Source organism: Arvicola amphibius, chromosome 7 (genome assembly GCF_903992535.2).
Source record: "Arvicola amphibius chromosome 7, mArvAmp1.2, whole genome shotgun sequence".
NCBI classification, from domain to species: Eukaryota; Metazoa; Chordata; class Mammalia; order Rodentia; family Cricetidae; genus Arvicola; species Arvicola amphibius.
In genome coordinates, this window is record NC_052053.1 from 121,414,318 (window position 1) to 121,433,052 (window position 18,735).

Below are 18,735 nucleotides of genomic sequence, written 5' to 3' on the forward strand. Positions count from 1 at the left end.
TCATAATGAAATAAATACACCTGAAATCTATAGCTTAAATAAAATAATAGTCAATTTTTCTATACTTTTTATCATCCACTAAAACTATTCAAATAATTATTTAAATTAAATAGGACATGTAAGAGATCTCCAAAGACAACTTTAAATCATTAACAAGTAGAAATAAAAGCATTTAGTATAAAGGGTTTTTGATGTAGGGGAAATGGCCGTTAAACACTTGCTGTTTCAGGATGTTCACTTACAGTGAAACAGAAAGAGTCTGAACGTTATGAAGGCTTCAGGCCGAGTCTGCAGTTTAAGCACCTTAAGCCTTTTCTGCCATATGGATATGTTGGAAGCTGATACATGTTAATTTTTTTTAGAAACAGATGCAAGAATTTGGTAAGAACACAGGTAGAAGAGATCACTAATTTTCCTTTCCCCCAATACACTGTTTTTATTATGCCAATTTTAATTACCATGCATTTGAATGGGTTTAAGGCTTATATTCTCCACATCACTGGACATCACAAACATGAAAGCATTTTATACTGTCATACATCAGTGTTTGTACTAGCTTATACATATGTACAGAAATTATTCACACATCCTCACCTTGCTATTTCCTCCTCTCAGACCAACATACCATTACCATGAAAGCAGCTTTTTCATAAATGGGATAAGAAAGACAGCAAGGCACACAGTTTGTAAAACAACGTTTTTCTCATTACCACCCCGAGAAGCATAGAAAACAAAAACAAACTTAACAGTAGAATGTACCAATTTACAATATTCAACACCATCAGAGTTGTTTTGTGAAGTGCTGCATAGAACATTATTAAAAAGAAATAATTAAAATGATGCTTTTAAATGTCATTTAATTTTGTAATAAGGACCAATATGTCTCCTCTATACCACAACCAAATCAAGGGCTGGCTTTTTAGGTAAATCTCTTTCAATCAACAAAGGTATAACACCATGGAAATTTTCATAGCAAAACATCAAATTGGTCAAGCATTGTCGGGGAGGGGTGCCATTCCAGACAGTGGGTTTAATGGACCACCAATTTGGTGAACTGCAGAGCTTTAAAGGGGAGGCAGGAGAGGAGGGGGCAAACAGAGGTCTCGCTGAAGAGAGAGGGTTGGCAGAGGTAGCTTGGGACGGGAATCCATAGGAGAGCAAGCAGCTTTGTAGACACGAGAGGTCACCTAAAGAGAAGTGCACATCCAGATCACAAGGCCCACATGGACAGACCGCGTTCAGAGGAAAGGTAGGTCATCTTCAGAAAGTCAATGCAACAGGTATCAGTGACAGCAGGATGGAAGCCAAGACCAGCCCAGGGTGGATCGGGTCAGCCCTGAGCTGCGGCCAGGCTCTCTCTAGGAAACAAAAAGGCGACAGAAATAGGTTGCAGAAATATCTCTATCATTTGCAGAAGCTGCCAGTGGGGGATCAGCTGCTAACGATCCGAAATCAGAGACGTGACTAGCTCACTAGCTCAAGGCTCACACCACGTACAAAAACCCTACATTTTCAGTTCAGCAAAATATACAGATACTTTAATATATTTATATAGTTCCAATAAATAACAAAAATCAAGTCTGATCATCTTTTCTCTGGGTCATCAACTCATTCATTCTTCTGTGGGTGATCTCAGTTTTATTAAGATAATTCCAAATCTGTATGAGAAGGTCAGGCAGTTAATACCAAGGGATGTGACGATGTGCGAACAACAGTTCACAGACTGGGTTGCCGGCTCTCGGGTTATCACGCCCTGCAGTAATTTGTGTGTGATGTTGAACAATTCTATTGTGCAGTGATGAAACTGTCACGGAATTGCGACAGTCTTGAATGCCTCGGCGCCTCACCTATAATTGGGTATTATTAGAATTTACAGCTCAAATATGGCTGTGTTTTTAGGCACAGGAAACAATGAGAAAACTAAACTGATTCAATTCTCTTTTTATGTGCGATGACTGCTATGAATTTCTCCCAGGCTCACTCTGTCCTCCTTATTTCTAAATGACTATAACACCTGGTCAAATCGGAACATCAAAATTCCAGGATACAATTCCTTTAGGTTCTCAGACTAGCCCTCAAAGCAGACCCCTGCCTGCCTGGCTTTAATCTACATTCTTCAGAGTATATATCAGGTTTTGTCCTGACTTCTTAGAAGCAAGTATTCTTCTGTGTTTTTTCTGTCTCTTTCTATAAACTCACAGCTTTGTGCAGGAGTCAGAAAAAGGTTTCCAACTGTTGTTCTGCTACAGCCAAACAGGATGCTGGGAAGCCAGGGAAAGTTAGCAGGAATGGGGAGACAGACAGAGGCAGATGGATAAATTTGGTACAGTAAAATAATGCAGTAACTCAAGAATGCACAGAGCAGCATTGCTCAAATGCTGAGGAGGTGACTCATCAGAAAGCTGCCACTGAGCAGGGAATCCTCGGGTGAAGCAAATCCTGCCTCAGTAAGGAGCTGGCAATTGAATTCCCTGTGGGTAATCAATTCTTTCAACTTGGCACACTTGGGAATAGGAAGGCCAAATGGGCTCAAGCCCAAATCTCTCTCTCTCTCTCTCTCTCTCTCTCTCTCTCTCTCTCTCTCTCTCTCTCTCTCTCTCTCTCTCTCTCTCTCTCTCTCTCTCTCTCTGTGTGTGTGTGTGTGAGAGAGAGAGAGAGAGAGAGAGAGAGACTTTACTCAATAAAATCATTTTTATTTAGCATAGTAAGTTATTCAGATGTGCCAGATAATTCAAATCACATCCAGAAGAGCTTCGGTTTAGTAAGGTGATTTAAAGGTAAATTTTACAAAATTATATGTATGGTGTCTAGTGAAAGAATATATACATGCCCCCAATGGAGTTCCCTAAAGCTGCTTGGCCAGATGTGGGAAGCCCTAACCAGCGCCAGTTCAGTAGGAGACTGAGGCACCGTGTGAGGAGAAGGGTTTGCTTCTACCACGTTCTCAGTTTATGAACGCAGACCAGAACTTTAAACTGCGCATGTGCAAACCTGAACGCGCATCCACATAAACAGTCATCCAAAACCCGAAACTCCGGCCACCGCCACACGTGCAGACTGATAAGGCGGGCAAGACAATGAAACTAAGACCAAAGCAAGTAATTAAGACGTCCTCTCTTGTCACTTGCACCCACACACACCGTGTACACATCAAGCCATCACAAAACCTGAAGGAAAAGACATCAAAGTACACCCTGGCTGCACATGAGGAGTTAACTTCTTATGCGGCAGGATTTATCCAGCCTGAATTTTAGGGTTAAACAATTCATCAAAGATCACAGGCTTATGATGAGGATTATGAAGAAATAACTGTCAGAATACAGCAAAAAGATTAGTGCAGAGTAGCTCTCTTAGGCAGGTCCCTAGGAGGCGTTCCAGACATACACTGTGTGCTTCCTCCAAATTAGCAGAAAGAGCTGTATCTATCCAGTTACCTCGCCTTTGATGTAACTTGCTCTAACTGACCTCTCTATTTTTACAGAAATGCGACACACAAATGGAACCAGTGAAAAGCCCAGCGGTGTGCCTGGGAAGAAGAGCAAACGCACTCACTGTCGGGCCCCACTAACACTCCTCACAAGGGTTCAGAGGTTTCTACTTCTAGTTTGAAAATAATTTTCGAAACTCTTCACAAAGAATTTGCTTCGGTTGCAGACTCTATGCACGATTCTACGTCATGAACACTTCCGAGTGGAATTATAATCATTTCATCATCTGAGAATTTATTTCTGGGCAAAGAGCTCCAGCAAACTGACTTTGGCGGATTGTGTTGTCCTGATGCAAGGACGGTCTTGTCTAAGGGTCCTCGAATGGCTGTTAAAAAGATGAGCCTTCCCTGCTTTGGACCTTGTGGTAAGAAGAACGATTACAAACAAGCTCATTCCGATGTGATGTGTCATATTTACCAGGACCTTTCCTACACTTCCTAGCACCAGTGCCAAAAGCTTAGCAGCATTTTCAGACTAGGTAACTTCTCGGGTGACTGTGTTTCCACTATATGTAAAAGTTTACAACCAATGCTTGTAACTAGCTCCAAAGCCAGGCTCCAGGGTGTTTAGTTACATGATACCACAGTGCGTGCATGCACAGCACACACACACACACACACACACACGCACGCACATCCTTGAAAGTGGATAATAGGGGCCACATATGGCTGTTGACACAGCTCTAGGTAGATAAACAAGTCACTTGGGGGCGATGTCAGTTCTGCAGAAGTAAAATCTGGCTGCTTCTCCCTTCGCCCACAATGGAGCCCGGTGTGGGGTGCAACAGGACCCTGCTGCCGGGCAGGCGAGCCGCTGCTGATAGTTTTACACTGTCTGTGCTTGTAAAATGTGACAATTACACAGATCCATCAGCACCTTCACTTCCCTCAAGTCAAAATATGGAATCGCTCACCATTTACATTTCATTCCAATTCCATTTCTTTATGTGAGGGAGCGAAGAGACTCCCGGAGGAACAAACAGGGAGAATACATTCCAGAAGGCTTCTCCAAGGCCAGGGCTCTCTCTACTCCGCATCTCAGTATGCCCGGTGACTCGGGTCACAGTCACAGGCTGGCATGCTCAGGGTGCTGTTGTTTCCTTTTTCAGAAAACAAAATCAGCCAGGCTCTCCGGGGCCTTCTGTGGAGGCGGGCAGAGCCTGCATCCAATCAGTTCTAATAGGACTCGCTCTGGAGTGGCTTATGGAATCCCAGTTACTTTCCCTTAACGGTCAGTTCTACTGCGTACTGATGGAGAATTTGATTACAGGGTGGGCACCACTCACAGAGAACACATTTCTCTCCCTCCTACTTTTGTTCTGCCTCGCAGCCAATTGTAAATAGGGTCTGAAATAGAAAATGACTGAAGCAACATTAGCAAGTAGGGTGGCTGTCTTCGGCTTTGCATACTGAGTTTATTTTTAGGGTACATATATGGTATAGGTTGCCCCCCTCGCTCCCCTTTCTAGCAGCTCTACACAGAATCACACATTTTAATGAGCTTAGGGCACAGGTGTTGCAGGAAAAAAAATAATGATGTTTGCCATTCATCTTTCAAATTAAATAATGTGTTTTTAAATAGTAACTTTTTTCATAATACATTATGGGAACAACATTTATCTGTCACATTTTAAAAGATGTATTTGTAATAAATGTAAATTACTTTTAGAAAATCAGTAATTAGGCTCATCAAAAAATAAACAATCTGCCACAAAAAAGATAATCTTTAGCATAGTTAAGTATAATAACTGTTATTTGAATAAGTTAACAAATTAGGGTAGATTGCTTCTGTAATTCACTTCCTATAGCACGAGTGTAGGTTACGCATTAGGTTTCTGCAGTGGGGGTGGAGGTGGCACTATGCACCTCACCCTTTGGTGAAATACAACTCTCATATCTGAAAGCTAAATTCCTCTTTAAACTTGGTCGAGGAAGTACATTCATCATTTGGGGTTTAGACATGGAAATAACAGAATTCTTCTGTCACTTTTAGAGCCATCTCACCCTCCCAGAATTATCAATCAATAGCTGTCTTATTAAATATGAAAAGTAGAATGACTTTCTCAAAAAAAAAAATGATGGCAATCAGCCTGTCACCTTCAGGCAAAATTCAAAAATTCTGTTTTTATCAAAACGCCATTAAGTTGTCACATATTCTCCCAGCCCTCGTGTTCTGTGCTGGTTCTCAGTCTGTGTGTGTGGAAGTCAGGGGATCTTCTCTGAAACCAGCCTTCCCCTCCTGCTGGAATTCTCAGGCATGGCCATGATGAGCAGCTGAGACGGCACAGCCTTGCTGGGGAAATGAGGGTGCTGGCGGTTATGTGTGTAAAGCTCAACTCTGGAGACACAGCCTTCCCCCAGTCCTTGCTCATCAGCAGGAGTTCCGAGTGGGAGCTCCAGGGAGGAGTGCAGCTAGGGAGCATGCATTCCGACCTCAGAATTGTCAGGGATGACTGTAGCTTGGTTGGTAGTTTTCTCGGCCAGCTGAAGAGTTGGAAGCCCTAAACTGATCAGCTGTTTCCTCAGATATCGTATCGCTCTTGACAAAATGATAAAACAAATATAATGTCATTTAAAATGTTAGATTTTCACCAGTTTTTCTCTTTTGCTTTTCATAGTTACTTTCACGGTTGTAAGCGTTTCTACTGTAATGTCCTATTCAGATATGTATTTGTCGTGACTAGTCAGTGTTCTATAATGGCTCTATTAATGCAAACTCACACACACACACTCACACACATGCGCGCACACACACACACAGGTGCACACACACACACACACACATGCGTGCGTGCACACGTACTCATACATACCTTTCAATGAGATGGTTTCCATGCTTGGGGGCATTACATTCTACCTATGCATGTTTCTATGTCGATCTTCGTGGAAGCTTACAAGCTTTTCTTTGCAGGTTAAAGTTTGCGGGCTGGGATACAGCTTGGTCTTGACTTTCGGCTGTTTTGCATTCAATGGGAGAGCTTGAGTTTTTGATTTGGCTGAAGTAGCGTTATTGCCTTCTGGCATTCCTGATTCACCTCGATTCCTTGCACCTCCATTTTTACTGGGCTGTCCGGAAGGAGTGGTAAGCTCTGAGCTTTCTGCACAGCCCTGGGATGTTTGGGATGCGTCATCCACTTCCTTTCCATTGTCACCTCCTTTCTGAGGGGAAGGTTCTGAAAGAGCCACCGTGTCTGTCTCATTGAGTGGGAAAGCAACAGCACTGAACACAGGAGAGCTGGCTGTCACTTGTATTGGCATAGCAGCTTCTTCGGGAGCTGCTGGGTCATCTGGGAGGGGACTAGAGAAACAGGCTTTCTCATCAAGATCATCCTCATCAACACAAGCTTCAAAGAAGCATTCGATGTCTTCCTTGTCATCGAGGCTAAAGTCCGCAGCATCCGGTGGCAATGGAGTGCTGCTCTTCTCGTCTATGTAATTGGTGACCTCCCCACAGTCACTGTCATGGGACGAAAGAGATAAGTAGGAGTAGAAGTCCCCCTTTCTCAGGTGCATGGGCCGATGGGAATGTTCCAGCACTTTCTCCTTAATTTGAGTTAGTGAAGTGGGGGCCGCCACCTCATTCTCAGGTTGAGATTTACTTTTTAGGGCTGTTGACGCCATGTCAATGATTTCCTTAACAAAGTCGTGCACCGAACAATCTTCAGCATCTTTTTCATGGGAAACATCTGGCTGGCAGTTGCAACAGGAAGTGCTGTTGCTGATGGAAGCACTCTCCTCTGTCTCATTTCGTCCGAGTAGGCAGCAACCAGCAGATTTTCCAGCCCCACTTGGTGCATCATTAGACAAAGCTTTCAGTCCATCACTGTCTTGTCTGCTTCCAACGCTGGTTCCTAACAGCAGTTCTGGGCAAGAGCTCTCATCGGGCATGCAGGGGGCACTTTGATTTTCACAGTGGTGGAGATTTGGGGCTGTCTGTGGAAGATGCCTGTCACTTGGGGGTCCGAATTCCTTTCCAGCAACGTTTGAATCCTCTGAACTGTCCGTTGACGCTTTGCACTCACTCTGCTCAGATTCGGAACTCTGTTTCACGTCTAAACTGCTGTTCTCTGATGCCTCTGAAGTTCCGTTCTGCTTCTCCTTCTGTCTCTCTGGAGCACTTTCAATATTGCCGTTTTCCATGTCAGCCACGTGGGGATCTTTACTAACTTCGTAAATATTTTTCGTGTTTTCACCTTCTGTTCCTAAGCCATGAGTTCTGGGTGAATTCTTTCCATTTCCATTGTTTTCGGAGAGGCATTTTATGGAGCCGTTCAGAAGGGCCTGGATGTTCAGGGTGTCTGAGGGGTTGACCTTCTCACTGCGGCCCCCATCTTTACCGCCCTTCATGTCATCAGGGGCACCACACCGTTTCTTTTCTCTTGCCAAGGAGAATTTCGGTCTTATCCAAGTCTGCAGTTCTTTCTTTATGTAGTCCAGCCCAGACATCGGGTGGCTTTCTTCATAAATTTCATCGTCGGTTGCAATACTGGAGTCATCGTCCTCGTCTTTGAGGCAAAGCTCCTCTTCAGTCAAGGTGAGCGTGGAGCTCGAGAGGAGGTCACTGTCATCTTCGTCGTCGGTGCAAGCAGAGGTGCAAGAGACATTAACGATCATGCTAACGTTGACGTCGCTTTCATCAGCCACCGAGCGATTCAGGCGCTTCCTGAACGATGCGTTGGACTCTGGGACCTTGTTTTTGTGTAACACGATATCCTCCGAGCAAAGGGAGAGCTCCTCGCTGCTACTCAGTTCTGTCAGAGATGCTGCGGAGTCCTCATTGATCGACGACGCAACATCCAATGACATCTGGCCCGTAAAAGACATCCTTTGGGAACTGCTCTGGAGGGTGATATCAGAAACACTTCGCTTTATCTTTTGCTCCGAGGGGCTCTGGATGTTCTCCAGGCGATTCAGGAGGTCTAATGTCCTCTTGCTCAGCTCACCGACTGAGCCGCTGCTCACGCTTATGTCCCCAGAACTGTGACAGCTGAAAAGATCTTCGTTGCTCTTATAGGATGTCCACCAGCTCTCTAAAGAGGAGCTCCGCTGGAGGCTGTCGCCGCCATTTTTAAAGACACCTAACCCAAACAAGTCACCCCCCGGAGAAAGGGACTCTACAGATGAGCTACGGGAGACGAGGGAGAGCTGCCTGGCATTCTGAATGCCCGCCAGCGTCTTCTCTTTGTCACCGCTTTTATAGGAGCTGCGACCCATTTCATGGGGCGCGCTTGCCAAAATCCTCTCGTGGGGAGGCGCATCTGGTTGTAACTCCGGAGCCTGATGTTTAGATCTGCAGGATTTTTTATCAAAATAAAAACCACAGAGAAGGGGGTCCTCCACATGAGCCTTCTCACTCTGTGACTGTTTCATTATCATTGGTAATTTGAGTTTTGAGCCTTGGAGGTATGAGTAATCATAAAATGTAAACACGTCATGTTTTCCTTGTAATTCTTCTCCTAAACAATCGGTGGTGTGTTTGGTACCACTATTTAAATCTCCAGCTTTTCCATTTACACAACCCGCTGGTGAGACGGAGGACTGAGAGATATTTGGAAGCTTAATGCATTCGTCCTCGTCTTTAAATTTTTGCTTTAACACGTTGACTGCATCTCCCATTTGTGGGTCCAGATGTTCAGTTTCAGGGTTACTTGGGGACCCATCCACCATCCCGAACAAACACATTTCAGAGTTGGTAAGCATCTCATTGTCTCCTTCGCTGACAATTCCACTCTCGCTGCCCGAATTCTGGCTCACGTCTCCACTGTGACATAGGCAAGGCCTCACCAAACTGGTGCCCCCTAAAAGATCTGGCAATGACTTTGTGGATGAAAATGAAGAATCCGTACTGAGGCTCTTAGTTAAAACCCCAGGCTGGGCTGTAAGCTTTGGGCTGCTTTTCAGAAATGGGGTGTGGCTGTCCTTGTGGAGTTCAACGTTGTGAAGACTGTACACTTGGTAAACGTGCGGGCTGGAGGGTGCGGTGACGTTTGAGGTATACTGGGACCCACAGTCACCTGCCTCCTCCTCATAACCAGGGTCCTGGTGGCGTGTCTCTTCAAGATTCACGGAGGGCATGAGAGGCTCTGGGTCTTGATCAAGGTCGTTTGATTCTTCGTGCAAACTAATTAGCTTGTTACTTATATCTGTCTCATCCCATTCTAGGGCATCTTCACTCATTCCATTCAGGTCCATCAAGCCAGGGTCAATCACATTCAAAGACTCCTGTGTAGAAGGGAAGAGAGAGAAGAGAGAGAGAGAGAGAGAGAGAGAGAGAGAGAGAGAGAGAGAGAGAGAGAGAGAGAGAGGAGAGGAGAAAGAGATTAGAGAACATAGTGGAGAACCTTTATCTATCATAAACCTCTTGAAAATTAGAAAATAAAATTGAAGCAGAAGTTGGGGGTGGCATCAGTAACTCTGCCCCTCCTTGAAATAATATCCAAACACTGTGGGGACAGCTCTTCTATCAACAACGATCGTCACTGAGGCATTAAGGCACATTCACACGTAAGATACAATCATCGCATGATCCTTTACAGACTTTGCCATTTCCTGTTGATTGTACTATATTTTAAATCTTGGTTTGGATTGATCATTGTGGCTTGAATATGAAATTAGTCACACAGGCTCATGTTTTGAAAGTGTGGCCCCCACTTGATGGCACAATTTTGGGAGCTTCTGGAGAGAGCTTTATGGGAAAGGTTTAACTGGAAGAAATATGTCACTTGAAGTGGATCTTAGGGAAGATCTTGTCCCTGCTCCTTTCTCTGCTACTTCTTCACAGCAGAGCAAATAAACAATCCTCTGCCACATGCCCAAGGACATGGGGTCAAGTGACCATAAATGTGTTCCTTGGAAACTATGAACCAAAAGCAATCATCCTTCCCTGAAATTATTTCTTAGATATTTTAGTAGTGTTATTCAAAAGCAACAAAAGCCATTAAAAAACTGTCTAGTATATGAAGGTTAAAGAGTCCATGAAGTCCCTCAGGGTACATTTATTCTCCTCTTGTTTACTCCCTGAATCTGTCATCGAATACGGCCTGTAGTTATGCATCGCAACCTTCTTGCCTCGATTTCTGGGTTCTCCACTTAAATTCCCATTTACCTGAGAACCTATATCAGAGTACACACCTTCCTTTTTCTTTCTTTCCTGGGTTCTGCCATGAGAACTCATCTCTGCCACCTGTTAGACCCAAGATGAGCAACATCCACATCTTCCTGACATTTCCAGGGCAGTTTCTTAGCCATTGCTTCCTCAATGCCTTTCTTCTTCATTCTCTCTTTGTGAGACAGATTGCTCTTTGACTTTTGTTAGCCATCACTATTGGTCCTGCCTATGTTCCTCACGGGAAGACTCTTCCAGTCCCACATGCTAACTATCTAAAGACGTCCCTGACCCCCAGGGATGCCGTGGCCCAGATGCCCTCGTGGCTGTTCTCTGCCTCCCTTCGTGAGAACTCAATATTCTCCTGGACATTTTACTGCTATTTATGTGAATCCTGAGATGTAGCCATTAAATGGGCTCCCACAGCATTCCCACTTGTCATCCAGAATCTGGTCATATTGTAGAGCCAAGGAAGGTGACACGGGCACTGTGGGCCCTGACAGTCTCATCTACCACTGAACCATAAAGAGCATCCTCAGTTCCACGTGTGCTTCTGCCGAGGAGGCAGATGCCTGGATATGACTCCAGAACTAGCAGACTAGTTGACGGCCCGACTCTCTGCTCACCAGCTTTATTCCCTGCTAGTTAAGCTTTCGAGGCATCAATACCATCACGTATAAAATAGACACGGCTCTTTGGATCTTTCAGAATCATTTTTTGGATGAAACGCAAAATAATTCTAGGTCCCCATGGAAGCAGTCGATATTTGGCAGCTAATTCCTGCCATGTGCAGAATTCCTCACAAACTCCTTGCCTCCTCCTTGGATATCCCCTTCTCACCATGGCTTCTAATTTACTCTTAAAAGCAATTCGTGATCTGATCGGTAAGGAGGGGGCGATTCCTTTAACAAGCCAGTTTTCTCATTACAAGTCAGGTGATCTCAGCCGCCGCTGGGCTTTCATTCTTCAGAGGTGGGAAGTCAACCTCACCTGGAGCACATTAGAGCACATTCTCAAAGCCCCGGTCCTCCCTACAACTGATAGTTAAAGGATGCCTCCCAAAAGTGTACAACAGCCATTAGTGCTTTGTTATCCTGGGTGTGGAAGAGATTCTCTGTACAACCTGATTTAGTTTAAAAGAGTCCAGGTTAAGGTAAACATTAATTAGAGGCTATTTAAATCTTTTCTAACAGAGATCTTCCCTCCTGCCCATGTTCGAGCAGTTAATCTAGTACACGGCCAGTTATCACAGCCGCTTAGATACCCATTCGCTGTGATGAATTTTTATTACAATTTCTGTTTATTCTTTGCTTACTGATAAAGGGAAGGACTAATGACCAGTCGGTATAGCTAGTGAATGCTAAACTCTTCCACCATAGGAGCCATCAATCGGTCTACTCAAATAGTATATTAATTTCCAACACTATCTTGCCCGACACAGTACTGACGGTGCTGATAAATAATTAAACTAGGCTTTCGGAGGAACTCTTTGTTATGTCTGCTCAACTTGGACGTGTGACAGCAGAGGCTTTCCAATGGGGTCTTAACCGGAGAGGCAAGAATTATGCCATCTTGTGCCAGGAGCTACACCTAAGTGATGCTTGCCGCTCACCCTGGCTTGGGAAGCAGTCATGGACAGATGCAGTGTTGTGGCTTTACAGATTCAAGCCCATGAAAGGACAGAACTCCGCAGTACCTGAAGGAGCAGATCTAAAGCCGCTGGGATGAAATGATTAAACTTGGTTTATGATTTTTTTGCCTTACCTCTTTTTCATTTCAAACTTCCTCAAATTTCTCTGTGTGGTACTTCTAGGGAGTAGCTGACTGGATCTACTAGGAAATCACTCACTTGAAAATAAAACACCTTCCCAATTAAAGAAGTTCTCACTCAGCCTCACCCATCTCCTGGTAAGCTGACCTTGGCAAAAGGTCTTTCACTTCCTCTCCCCTTTCCTTCTCTGTCCTTCACCCTTCTAGAAAGTTGAGATCTCCTCCCTCTTGCCCGGCATTTTGTATTCTAAGGAAATGTCCACCTGGATGGCCATGATATTAACTGATAAGCCTTCCCTTAGGTTTGCAGGACTCAGAGTATCGCAGCATCATTGTAGTGCTGCCGGCTACCTAGGCTTTGGTTCCATGAACATCCACTGGAAAGTTCTAAAGAAGGAAAAGACATACCATCAATGACAAAGACCCCCTCTCAGCCTATGGCTTCCCTGGCCTTTTCCTTTCCCTCTCTAGACAAGCTCCCTGAATCCCCAAAATTTTGAACATAGAGCGTTGAGGAGCTAAGTCCCACATCTTCATGGCCAACTATGCATAAGCCAGTTTCTTCCCCCAAAACTCTGGAGTCTATATTAGCCTTCAGGAGGAGGGCAGCCTGGATCCCAATGCCAGTAACACCTTCCGGTTTTGTATTAAATTCTGTAGTATTTTAAATACAAATATCAGTTTTCCTGGGATATAGCCTAAACCATAAAACACACCCCTAAGGTAAGAAGGAAGTAAAAATGTCCAAGAGGAAGGACACAAGGATGTTTATACAACTAAACAGTTGCTTTTGTGCAACTGTTGCGGGTGGGTAAGGCAATACGCACAGACACAACTCATCTTCTTGGCGACAGTTCAACATAGTCAATAATTCTCAAACTAAGTACTTGACTTGTTTTTATTATTGCAATTTGTAAAGAAATTACCTAGAGCTGTTTTTAAAAAGATGCACATGCTCCCATACTTGATAAACTGGTAAGTCTAAATAGATTCACACTGAAATCTAAGAGCTTTTGAAGAAAGCCAAATGAATGGCAGACAGTAAATGAGGAACCAATGGAAAGCCTATTACTGTGGAAACAACTACATTCAGGGACAGCCCTTTTCTCCAGAAGTCTCTTCAGTTGGGTTTTAGAGAGGGCAAGGAGGGTGAGTACTGGGGTAGGGGCATGGGTTGTCCTTCAGGCAAGAGGCTTATTGGCCTCTGCAACAACACAGAGGGGCTCCCCTGTAGAGCCCAGGAAACACACAAGGTGCCTCTTTTAGGTTTATCCAGGGAAGGGGAGGACTGATGTAGGTGGAAGGCAGGCTGAGTGAATCCACGGCTTACGCTCGCTACAGTGACAGTCGTCACACTTCCTCTGTGTGGACCCAGTTAATGTGTGTCCCACACTACTTGGAAGAGGTACAGCAGGGCATTATGGGGGGGCTTATGCTGGGTGGCAGGAACCATTCCTCCTTTGGGAGGAGGATGGGGACTAGGTTAACGTTTGACAGTGAGACGTCACCGCTCACGGCAGCTCTTGAATGCTGCTTTGTATGTTCTTTCAGGACTCCATGTTTAGGACCTAATTACCTGGAAGATCTGTTACACTGTCAGTATGACATGACAGTTTCATGACAAAAGAATTTTGTCCTAAATCAGGGTGCTATATAAATAACTGTGTGTGTGTGCGCACACACATGTGCACACGCGCACACACACTGATATTTCTACATATCTTTTCAAGAAACAAATGGAATTAATTGATGCTGGTTTATGATTTCACTTTTATCCTCCAAATAAAGTTATTGACATTAACATAATATATCAAAAGAAAATAAAAGTCGTTGGAGCAGTGAGAATAAAAGAATCAAGATTCCGATCAAGTAGGCAATATCCAGCTGTATCAATGCCCTCTGGATCATGCGGCTTTAATTGTGTTAAGTCTTACAGAACGGCTCTTCTAGGATTTTTTTTTAATTTCATGTTTATAGGTTTAAGATTTTAAGTGTGTTTATAAGAAATGAGAACGCATTATTACCTTAAAGGATGGAAATGAGAAAAATGAACAAACAACCAAACAACAACAGCAACAAAACAGCAACCTGGTAAAGGTCCGATGGGCCTGACCCTGGGTTTCTTTAGTCTCTTTTCAAAGACCCCTCATCAAGGAAATTTCTCTTTGCAACGGACAGAGACCATCACAGGAAATCACAATCAATCGAAATTCAGAGTTCCGTACCCAGTGCCGAGTGCTACATGATACAGCGATACAGCTACCGAACCTTCGGCTCAGGGGTCAGGTGGGAAGGGGCCTAGGGAAGATTCCATGAGGCAGAGGGACAGGAAGTTCACTGTGAGAATGTGTCTCCTAGAAATGTCAGTGAGCCTACACCCACGACGCCTCCCCTCCATGGCCACTGAAACATTACCTGAACAGGTTCACCATCAACAGACACGCTAACATGGACAGAACGAAGACCACCAAGCCTCAGAGGTACTCACAGAACTGCAGACAACTGAGGAATGCTGAGAGCGGGAATGCATACAGCAAGGATGCATGCAGCAAGGGTGCATGACAGAGGTGGTACACATCACAGCAAACCAGAAGCAAGAGCAAGGCAGGAACCAAGAGGCCAAATGCTCAGCGCCTAGCGACATAGGCCATACTTCAACTAGGCCATACTTGCTAAATGCTCCACAGCCCTTCTTCATAAGCAGGCCCACCAGCTGAAGAATAAGCACCAAGAACATGGCCCACGAGGGCCACCAGAAGGTATACACATGAGTGTGCAAGAGATGATGTGGACACTGGGGGGATAACGTAGAGGAGAAAAGGGAGAGAATACAGGGATACGGCTGGAAAAATAAACTTGAACCAGGAGAAATAGCAAAACGTAACAAAATATATTTTTTTTGTACAGCATTTTTCTTAACCACCAACTTTAACCAAAAGCACATTAGAAATTTAGCTACTTTTTAGATTAAATGTAGGTAGGAATGAAATAAAAAACACCCACAAGACAGGGCGATAATTGTAAAATAATTCTCAGTTTGCATTACGCTGTCTCTTATTGAGTGCAGAATAACAGATTCCAAGCGAACAAGAAAAATAGAGAAAATAAGACAAAAAGAAAGCTGCTGACCATTTATCAGCTGCATGAAATTTGGGGTAGAAACTCACGTAGACGTGGGCTTGAATGCCTCTACAATTGCATTAGCTGTGCTCTTCTATAATCATCTAGTGTCTATAAAAACAGTTATAACATTCATCTCTCGGTATATTGTGTCTACTCCACAGACTGTCGCGAGCATTCGTGCGAATGCCTATGGGCAGACTTGTGGGGGGCCATGATTGGCAGCTCTCAGCGTATCTTCCCTCTGCTCCAGTGCGATGAGGATGATGGTATGCCTCAATGTTAAATAACTGACTAGGTCTACATTACCGCAGTTAACATTACCACAGCTGGTTAGCAGGCACTCATGGGCTTCAGTTAGTTAAATACGGATTAGGTGCCTTACATCGTTCACGTTGTAAATGTCGTGATGCCTTCATTTTGCATGCTATAACTGGGTCCCTCCCACAGGAGAAAAGCAAACAAGAAAGACACCTGCCCATCCTGTACTTCAAGAGCTTTCTATTTATTGAACAGAATCTCTTCTTGAAAAGTTGGGTCTGTTGTCTGTGGAATTCTATTACAGCTGATCCGGGAGAGCAACCCAACCCTTCTCACTATCGGTTTGACAATAAATAATGTTCAGGTAACTTGTTTAAAAATGCTTCAGAAACTGCTTTCAAAGCCTCTCACACTAATGACCAAAAAAGCGTTGTTCTTGTGAATGCTCTTTTTCAATACCAAATCTTATCAGAAGCTCAAAACAGACAAAAACCCAGCTGTTTCACAAATCTCACTGGAGTGTGTTGAGACGAACATATTTCCTGCTCTTGCCATTTGCATGAGAAACACTGTCTGTAGGTGCCTGTATTTGAACACTCGCTTGCTAGTTGGTGGCGCTGGTTGAAGAAGTAGCTCTCCTTTGGTGGGAGCCTTGCTGAAGGAAGCAAGTCAGTGGGGGCAGCCTTGGCAGGTTTATAGCCTTGCCCTGCTCCCCGTTTCTCTCTGTGCTTCCTGTGAGTGGACGGCAGTATGATCAACCGGCTTCCTGATGGTGCCACCAGACTTTCCTGACAGCTGCCATGCCTTCTCCACCGTGATCAATTCCAGCCTCCTTGAACCTTAAGCCAAAAATCAATCCTTCCTTCCATGCTTTCTGTTAGGATATTTTATCACAGCAACAATGAATTAACCAATACAGACATAATCTAAAGTTGTCAGGGGAAAAAAAAAAGGCTATTAGATGTAATTTCAACGAATGAAGCAATGGGAAATGGGGGTGTTTCTCCTGTAAATAAACTTCACGAGGACAGGAATGTAGCCCATCCTGTCTCTGGGATAGTCCAGCATACAAAATAGTTTATGACATAAAACAGGCTCTCAGAATAAAATTGCCAAGTGAATTGAAAGAAGGGCTTTACTCTCAGCCTCTCAGGTTGTTGTGGGAAGACAGACAAAGGTCGTGGGGGTTAAACTGTGCTGTGCAAAACCAGCAAGAGAATCGCTGACTTTTAAAGGTGTGACACTGCTCAGATATAAAAGCTAATAGCCTCGAGAATCCGGGCAGAATAAGGCAGCAGACACAAAAAGCCATGCTCAGTCATTTGATATCCATGGAGGATACGTTCCAAGAAATGCCCCAGAGACCAAAATCTGAGAACGCTTGGTTCCTTGTGGTGCTGGGGATCAAACCCATGGCCTTGCATAGACTAGGCAAGTGTAATACCCACAGAGCTCTGCTTCCAGCCCTGAGCGGCAGTGTCTTGTATAAAATGACATCTTTCAGAACACATACCATACTTTAAATCCTCTTCCAATGCCTGTTCCAGTGTAAACACACTGTAAGGGGCCGCTACCCTGCACTGCTTAGGGGGGACTGAAAGGCTTCTGCACATAGCTAGGCCAGAGACAGTTTTTTCCCTAAATATTTTTAATCTATGTCTGGTTGGATCTATGTGTGTCAGTCAAGGGCAGGCTATAATATATAATTTTACTTATTACCAGAGCAGGTAATCTCAGGAATATTTGGAACAGGCAAATTCAGAGGCAGAATGCAGACTGTGATTTCCAGGAACTCGTTCCTAGCAGGAAGAAAAGATGCTGTGGCTTGATAGGTCTGAATTTTCCTCTGAGTGATGAAAATGTAATAAAAATAGAGACAGTAGCTGTACAGTGTTGTCCACGAACTAAAGACCCGAAAGTGGTTCTCTTTGAAATGACTACTTTTGTGCGAATTCGAAAAAGTCACCGAATTAAAGAGAAAAGAGCGCCAGTTACCTTAGAGATACCAGGTCCCATAGGCTGGCACTTGAGGCTATAAGCACAGGACATGCGGGAGAGCAACCTGAAGGAGGCGGGTCTGCAGCCAGTCTGACACTGGGGCTGCCAGGCTGCTTACCACCCTCCTTCCCCTCCCACACGGATCTGGGAAGAACAGAACTGGGAGGCACAGCAGTCTCAGAATGCACAGCCAATTCTGATCGTCCTAACCCTTCTCGCACGATTCCAGACACAGGAGGCAACCCAGCGGTGTGTTTATTTGACAACTGAAAAGCAGAACAAAACAAACGACCCACTGAGTGCTTCAGTTTTATCTTGTCTGTGAGAAATAGGCTGCCAAGAACTTTGATGTTCTATAAGCAAAGGGGCCCAGGGGCTGTAGGAAGAAATTCCACAGAAGAAAGCAGAGTTCACGTGTGCACACAGACACACACATATACACAGACAGACAAACACACACACACATACACGTTAAAAAAAAGCAAAAAGAAAAAGCAAAAAACCCCCACCAAGCAAAGGAAAACAAAGCAAACAAACAAAACCCTGAACACTTTCTTCTGTCTCTTCTTTTGGTATCCCAGTTTAGCAGAAGAGGCAGCTTGAGAAAAGTGCTGCTTCGATTACAAAACCAAGAATAATACAAATCATATTCTATTTCTGTTTTAGGTTCCGGCCATAGAGAACTTTAAAACCTGAGTGTTTCCCAAGTGACAGTCATGGTTTTCCAGTTTTCATGAAGAGTCCTTTTGAATTTATGCTGAGGAGGCCATTGAAGAAGGGTTCTGGATGGCCTCAGGTGAGGCTGTCATCTAACACATGAATTATGAGGGCTCAGACTTTCTTCTGAGCACCACCAGGAAAGAAAGGTGGTCCTCAAGATTCAAACTCTAGAACTGTTGAAGGACACTGAATGAGCTTTCAGGTACTAAACATCTGAGGGTACAGGAAGAAGGGTATATCCCACAGGCATGGCGGCTTTGGGCTGCCTTCCACC

General features: G+C 44.3%; 1 protein-coding gene across 2 annotated transcripts in view; it reads right to left on the reverse strand.

Moving 5' to 3' along the window:
* Positions 1–203: 203 nt before the first annotated feature.
* Akap6 (A-kinase anchoring protein 6) overlaps positions 204–18,735 on the reverse strand; it is a 410,870-nt gene continuing 392,338 nt past the window's right edge. For both annotated transcript variants that reach the window (XM_038336827.1, XM_042055440.1), the window contains 2 exons: positions 6,301–9,709; positions 204–1,358 (listed from right to left, as the gene is read on the reverse strand). In XM_038336827.1, coding sequence (XP_038192755.1) covers positions 6,341–9,709 — 3,369 coding nt within the window. In that variant the 3' untranslated portion in view covers positions 204–1,358; positions 6,301–6,340. The remainder of the gene's footprint in view (positions 1,359–6,300; positions 9,710–18,735) is intronic.